Consider the following 7,468-nt stretch of genomic DNA (forward strand, 5'->3'; position numbering starts at 1 on the left):
GAAAACTATAAGACACTGATGAAAGAAATTAAAGATGATACAAACAGATATATACCATGTTCTTGGATTGGAAGAATCAATATTGTGAAAATGACTATACTACCCAAAGCAATCTACAGATTCAATGCAATTCCTATCAAATTACCAATGGCATTTTTTATGGAACTAGAACAAAAAATCTTAAAATTTGTATGGAGACACAAAAGACCCTGAATAGCCAAAGCAGTCTTGAGGGAAAAAACGGAGCTGGAGGAATCAGACTCCCTGACTTCAGACTATACTACAAAGCTACAGTAATCAAGACAATATGGTACTGGCACAAAAACAGAAACATAGATCAATGGAACAAGATAGAAAGCCCAGAGATAGACCCACACACCTATGGTCAACTAATCTATGACAAAGGAGGCAAGGATATACAATGGAGAAAAGACAGTCTCTTCAATAAGTGGTGGTGGGAAAACTGGACAGCTACATGTAAAAGAATGAAATTAGAACACTCCCTAACACCATACAGAAAAATAAACTCAAAATGGATTAGAGACCTAAATGTAAGACCGGAGACTATAAAACTCTTAGAGGAAAACATAGGAAAGACACACTTTGACATGAATCACAGCAAGATCTTTTGTGATCCACCTCTTAGTTTAATGGAAATAAAAACAAAAGTAAACAAATGTGACCTAATGAAACTTCAAAGCTTTTGCACAGCAAAGGAACCATAAACAAGACAAAAAGACAACCCTCAGAATGGGAGAAAATATTTGCAAATGAATCAACAGACAAAGGATTAATCTCCAAAATATATATGCAGCTCAGTATTAAAAAAACAAACAACCCAATCCAAAAATGGGCAGAAGACCTAAATAGACATTTCTCCAAAGAAGACGTACAGATGGCCAAGAAGCACATGAAAAGCTGCTCAACATCACTAATTATTAGAGAAATGCAAATCAAACCTACAATGAGGTATCACCTCACACCAGTTAGAATGGGCATCATCAGAAAATCTACAAACAACAAATGCTGGAGAGGGTGTGGAGAAAAGGGAACCCTCTTGCACTGTTGGTGGGAATGTAAATTGATACAGCCACTATGGAGAACAGTATGGAGGTTCCTTAAAATACTAAAAATAGAATTACCATATGATCCAGCAATCCCACTACTGGGCATATACCCAGAGAAAACCATAATTCAAAAAGACACACGCACCCCAATGTTCATTGCAGCACTATTTACAGCAGCCAGGTCATGGAAGCAACCTAAATGCCCATCGACAGACGAATGGATAAAGAAGATGTGGTACATATATACAACAGAATATTACTCAGCCATAAAAAGGAATGAAATTGGGTCATTTGTAGAGACGTGGATGGATCTAGAGACTGTCATACAGAGTGAAGTAAGTCAGAAAGAGAAAAACAAATATCATATATTAATGCATGTATGTGGAACCCAGAAAAATGGTACAGATGAACCGGTTTGCAGGACAGAAATTGAGACACAGATGTAGAGAAAAAACATATGGACACCAAGGGAGGAAGTGGCGGGTGGTGGTGGTGGTGGTGGTGGTGGTGGTGTGATGAATTGGGCAATTGGGATTGACATGTATACACTGATGTATATAAAATTGATGACTAATAAGGACCTGCTGTATACAAAAAATAAATAAAGTTCAAAAATTCAAAAAAAAAAGCTGGATGTGACTGATTCATTATCCCACTGGGCTGAGAAGATGAGTAACTGGGGTGTCCACCCCTTCCTTGCTTATATCATCCCCTTCAATTGCCATCTTTTTCTGGAAATGTCAAAGTCATGATTCACTGAAATAGGGCTGTGAGTTTTAGACACCCTAAGGTCTTGGCTGGAGCCTCACTGTCCTCACCTGTAAAATGAGTGTGCTGAATTAAGAACCCATCCTGTTCTACACTTTTACGATCCAGGTTATCCTTGCCAAAGGCAAGGTGCCTTACCGTGGCTTTTCTCTGAAACATCATGGAAGTATGTTGGGCAGCTTGAGAGAAGAGATGGAGTCTTACTCATCCAGGATTCTTATCTTGTCCATCCTCACTCATCCAGGGTGGAACCCAAGTCTAAGAAAAGAGAGCGAAGGAAAGGCCAGGTTCAAGGTCCTTCGAAGGCTGGTGGTCTCTCGACCTGTCCACAACACCAGCCCTGAGTCTCCCAGACTTCTGGTTTAAATCATTTCTGGTTGTCTTTTATCCTCTCCAGGACCTGGGCCACTTCTCCTTTCTCTTTATTGGGTTTTTCTGTCACCATTTCCTTCTTGGAATTGAACCCCTGCACCCTCGCTCTCTCCCTCTCTCAAATTTTCTTCATTGCCAAGAATTCCAGGGCCTTTATCCAGCCATGTTGTGTCTGAGGTCTCCTCAGGGCTGCTCCCCTCCGGTGACATTGCTACTCCCATCCCTGTCCCCTCCCCCTCCCCCACTGCCCTGGCACAGCCCGCTCCAGGGTCACCAGTGGCCTCTGTAGCCAGATCCAGAGACTTCCTCATTTCTTACTTCACTCAGTGTCACTTGACGGCAGCCTGTGATGTTGTTCATACTCCTTCTCTCCACGCTGCCTTTGCACTGTGCCCTTCTCTCTCCTTTTTGCAGACACTTTCTTTCCCCACCTTCTTGAGCCCCTATTCTGTGGCCATCATTGGCGTTTCCTTGGGACCCAGCCCAGGCCCATTTTTCTCCTTCCTCTTCACACTCCCATCAGTATCTCATCCAGCACTTCTGCCGATGGTTTCAGAACTCATCTCCAGCCCAGATTTTTCTCCTGAGATCCAGCCCTGCACACCCTTCAGGATGTGGAGGTTTCTCCCCTTGGGAAGCGCACTTACCTAACACAATAATCATCATAGCATAGTAAGGATAATAGCCAATAATAAAAGCTCTTAAATATTCTTCCGAGCATTTTCACACTTACAAACTCAACTGTCCCAGCAAAAATAGGAGGTGTGTATTTTTATTATCACCCCATTTTGCAGAGGAGGAAACAGGCATAGAGAGGTCGGAAGAGCCCACGTTTTTTTTTTTAACTTTTAAAATTTTTATTTTTTAAAGTTTGTATTTTTATCAAAGTTATACATAGGCACAAATTATTTTACAAGCTTTGCTATGAAAAATAACAGGCCCTTATCCTTTCCCTCCACATCTCCCTCCCTGGGAGCAGTGGTTTTCAATGAAAGAGCCCAAACGCTTTTTTTTAAATTAAATTAAATTTATTTTTATTATTTTAAAAAATTTTTAGTGGAGTATAGTTGATTTACAATGTTGTGTTAATTTCTGTACAGAAAAGTGAATCAGTTATACATATACATATATCCAGTCTTAAAAATTCTTTTCCCATATAGGTCATTACAGAGTATTGAGAAGAGTTCCCTGTGCTATACAATAGGCCCTTATTAGTTATCTATTTTATATATATAGTGTGTATATGTCAATCCCAATCTCCAAATTTATCCCTCCCCACCCTCCTTTCCCCCATGGTAACCATTAGTTTGTTTTCTATATCTGTGACTCTATTTCTGTTTTGTGAATAAGTTCATTTGTACCATTTTTTTAGATTCCACATATAAGTGATATCATATAATATTTGTTTTTCTCTGTCTGACTTAGTTCAGGTCCATCCATGTTGCTGAAGATGACATTATTTCATTCTTTTTTATGAGCCCAAACTCTTAAACACCATGTTTTGGTTTCCTCAACACCAAAGTTGCCCTAGCCCAGCACCCGTCCCTCCTCCAGTACCCAGGGACCATCACCACTGTCCATACCTTAGGGACAAGTTAGCCTTCAGTTCATCCCCATGGCCACCAGCTCACCCACAGGCCCTCATCACCTCTCTCCTGAATGATCTGTCTCCAGCTAGCTCCCAAGGAAACTGTGCCCTACACAGCCCCTTTTTCTAGCTTTCTGAAACATAAAATTGAAGATCTCAGTCTTCATAATTTGCTTCTACGCTTCCCTCTGTCCTCGAGATAAAATCAACAGGCCTTAAGGGGACTTTCTGGGCCCGGAGCCTTCTTCCCCTTCCCTCCTCCCCCACTGACCTCATCTCTTGTCACTTTCTACCTCCCACTCTCTGGTTTCTATCACTGATTTCCTAAGAGGCCCTCCTGTCTCATGCCTCTTCCACAGTTGGCCAACGCTTCTGAAATATGCTCCCCTCTAGTCAGTTGCCTTCAAGACTCAGATCAAGTGTCACCTCTTCGGTGAAGCCTTCTTGGAAATCCACATGCTTCCAAACTGGGTAAGATACCTTGTGACCGATGGGTACCATCTCCTCTCACAGCAATGTCTTGCTGTTTACATATTTTTCTTCTTCACTGACCCCAGGGCTTGGGCCTTGTGGCTTGTGTTTTCTCCCTCTGCTAACAGAGGGCTTACATAATCAGCCTCAAATTAGACTTGTTGAATAAACGATGAACAAATGAGCAAATACCCATGCTGTACCCCCTCCTAGGGTCCAGCTACTTGACTCCTGGGCCCAGAGGTTTCCAGGTCCAAAAAGGAGAGTTCCTACCAGAGTTTCTCTTAGGGCCCTGACCCCACCTTGGCATCTACCCCTTCCCCTCCCCAAGTTAACTGAAGTTTCAAGGTCAAGGGGAAACTTTTGCCAGTACAACAAGGGAACCTGGAGAGGTAGGGCAGGGCAGGAGATTTGCATCCACCCGAGCCTAGGGTGGGGAGACTAAGAGAAGCAAGTCATGTCATCTCTGGACGCAGAGTGTGTGGGTTGCCTGGCCCCTTTCTTTTCTTATTTTAGTTGCATTCTCCACCCTCCACCTCTGAGTCATGCTGACAACTTCCCTCCCTATCTCCGGCCTCCTGTGTCCCTCTCTGTTTACTTGCTTTCTTGGCACCTTGGTCCAGCTGTTTCCCTGGTGGCTCAGACGCTCCGATGCCGATGTCTGACCTCCCAGTCATGACCAGGACCAGGATTTTCCTCCTCCTGTCGATGGGTAAGCTGAGAGTCACGACGAAGGGGGAGGAGGGGTTGGGGGTCCAGGTAGGGGGAGAGCTGAGAACGCATGCTTTGGACTCAGACATTAGGGGAGGGATCTGGAGTTATAGCGGGTTTGGGATCTGGAGTTTGTGGAGATCGAGAGGATACTGAACCAATTTTAGGGAAGTTCAAGAGATTCTGGAAGAGAGGCCAGTTGCCTGGGCAATCCAAACGTTTTTCAAGTAGTCAGAATGAGTCAATCTTATACTCTGTCCACTGCATCCATTTGGCCCCAAGTTTTACTGGATTTTTCCTCATAGGAGCCCAGGGGGAGGGGTGGGAAAGGAGCATCTTTAGAGCTTGGGCGTTGCTCTGTGGAGATGAAGAACTGAAACTTGCTAGCAGACCAGTGGGTGAACAGCTATCTCTGGACCATCTGAAGGAGAGAAGCAGAGCTGAGCCTGGGGGTCCAGGAGACCAGGAGATGCTGGGGCATTGTGCCTGGAGGGGACAGTGGGGCAGGGGGCTGGGGGCCAGGGAGATGGAGCAGAAGGGAGACCCTTCACCAAAGTGTGTCTCCCCACCCTCCTCCCCAGCCCTGGCTTCCTCTTTCTGCTTCAACTTGGACATAGACCAGCCAACAACCTTCCATGTAGACAGCGCTGGGTTTGGATACAGCGTGGTCCAGTATGCCAACTGGTGAGGACTGTGTGGTATCTGGCCTTTGGCTCGCATCTACTCTTTCCCTGTCCCTCCCCACATCCCTCTCTTTATTCACAAACTCTCCCCTGTCTGCCATGGCAATTCCCGCCAAGGCTTTGAAGATGTGGACTGAAAGAAGGGCCAGCTTGCCATCTCGAGGACCCCAGCTAACTTTATTTATCTCTTAAGCAATTACGAAGTGCCAGGCACCCTTTCGTGGGCACTGATTTCATCCTCACAGCAACCTTATGATGTAGGAATCCATCACTCAACAAATGTTTATTGAGCATCTATTACTAAATGTCTCAGGAGCCAGGCATACACCAGAGCATAAAAGAGACAAAAATCTCTCCCATGCGGAATTTAAATTGTTGTTAATCTCCACTTTACAGATGAGGAAACTGAGGCTCAGAGAGGGGAAACAAACTGGTCAAGTGGCAGTCTGGCTCTGGCATCCACACTCTTAGCTGCCGTGTTCTTTTCTCCCCCCAGGCTGGTGGTTGGAGCCCCCCAGGAGATAAAGGCTTCCAATCAAACGGGCGGCCTCTACCAGTGCGACTACAGCATGGGCAAGTGTGAACCCATCCTCCTTCCGGGTGAGTCACTGTTCCCAGCTGAGACCCAGGTCCAGGCTCCCGTGCTCTGGGGGCCTGTGGAGAGCACAGGAGACCCACTTCCTGGCTTCAGCTCTGTCTGCAGACCCTTACCCTCAGACAGGCTTCCTGACCCACCCAGAGTCTCCCTTCCCAACGCACCCCTGTACCCCCATACCTCCATCAAGACCTGAGAGCCCCCTTCACCTGTCAGAACCCCTAATCTCCCAGAGAGGAGATGCTCCCTGCCTCCTCTGTCCTGAGGGTGACCATGCACACATCTGTACCTTCAGTGCCTCCAGAGGCTGTGAACATGTCCCTGGGCCTGTCCATGGTGGCCACCACCAGCCCCTTTCGGCTGCTGGTGAGTTGCCCTGGGTCATGGGAGCATCTGAGGGAAAGAGTGGGGACCTGGGGCTGCTGGTGCTGGGGGTCTCGTGAAGGGGGAAGGTGCTGGGATGGGAGGGTGGGACAGAAGCAGGGGCAACCCCTCCCACCAGGCCCCTCTGTCCACAGGCCTGTGGCCCCACCGTGCACCATGCATGCAGGGAGAACATGCACTTGACCGGGTTTTGCTTCCTGCTGGTCTCCCCATCCCGGCAGGCCCAGAGGATCCCGGCTGCCCTGCAGGGTGAGTGTTTGGGGCCACTGAGTCCTTCAAGGTACCTATACACCTCTGACTCTGGTTTGCAGTGGAGTCAGAGACACCCCAAAGTGGATAAAAAAGAGGGATCCAGAAAAAAAAATTTACTGGATGGTATTGTGATTCCAAACATGGGCTGGAGGGGTCACAGCCTGCTTTTACACCTGCCCCATCACTGTCCCACCGCAGGACCTTTCCTAGGACCTTTCCCTCTCTGAGCTTCAGTTTCTTCATCTGCCTGTGGGATAATATCACACCCAACACTGAGAGTAACACACAGTGGTCCTCAGCCAGGGTTTGGCACAGTGCCTGGCGTGTGGTGAGGGCTCAGTTAATGCCAGCTGCAAGAATGTTTAGAGTGAAGGGCATCTATGTTCACACAATGCGCCTGCAGCACAGCTCATTGGCTCATGCAGCAGCTGGGAAGGGATGACGTGGGCGCCGGCAGTCTGAGCAGTGTGTATGTATGTGTGTGTATATGTGTGTGTGTGTGTGTGTGTGTGTGAGTGTGTGATGTATGTATACATGTATATGTGTGTGTTGTGTTATGTATGTGTGTGTGTAGTGT

General features: G+C 46.6%; 2 protein-coding genes across 5 annotated transcripts in view; both read left to right on the forward strand.

Annotated features, from left to right (window-relative positions):
* ITGAM (integrin subunit alpha M) overlaps positions 1-3,806 on the forward strand; it is a 54,993-nt gene extending 51,187 nt beyond the window's left edge. The window contains exon 22 of the mRNA XM_029220860.1: positions 3,762-3,806. Coding sequence (XP_029076693.1) covers positions 3,762-3,806 — 45 coding nt within the window. The remainder of the gene's footprint in view (positions 1-3,761) is intronic.
* A 320-nt stretch (positions 3,807-4,126) lies between these two features.
* The window catches only part of ITGAX (integrin subunit alpha X), a 20,009-nt gene continuing 16,667 nt past the window's right edge, over positions 4,127-7,468 (forward strand). For 2 of the 4 annotated variants that reach the window (XM_029221375.1, XM_029221377.1), the window contains exons 1-6: positions 4,127-4,266; positions 4,890-4,978; positions 5,559-5,661; positions 6,157-6,260; positions 6,551-6,621; positions 6,774-6,888. In XM_029221375.1, the coding sequence (XP_029077208.1) occupies positions 4,175-4,266; positions 4,890-4,978; positions 5,559-5,661; positions 6,157-6,260; positions 6,551-6,621; positions 6,774-6,888 (574 nt within the window). In that variant the 5' untranslated portion in view covers positions 4,127-4,174. Of the gene's footprint in view, positions 4,267-4,781; positions 4,979-5,558; positions 5,662-6,156; positions 6,261-6,550; positions 6,622-6,773; positions 6,889-7,468 lie in introns of those variants that run through there. The other 2 variants (XM_029221376.1, XM_029221378.1) reach the window with 2 other exon arrangements.

This window comes from Monodon monoceros, unplaced genomic scaffold (genome assembly GCF_005190385.1).
Source record: "Monodon monoceros isolate NGI ecotype Baffin Bay Population unplaced genomic scaffold, NGI_Narwhal_1 Super_Scaffold_13, whole genome shotgun sequence".
NCBI lineage: Eukaryota > Metazoa > Chordata > Mammalia > Artiodactyla > Monodontidae > Monodon > Monodon monoceros.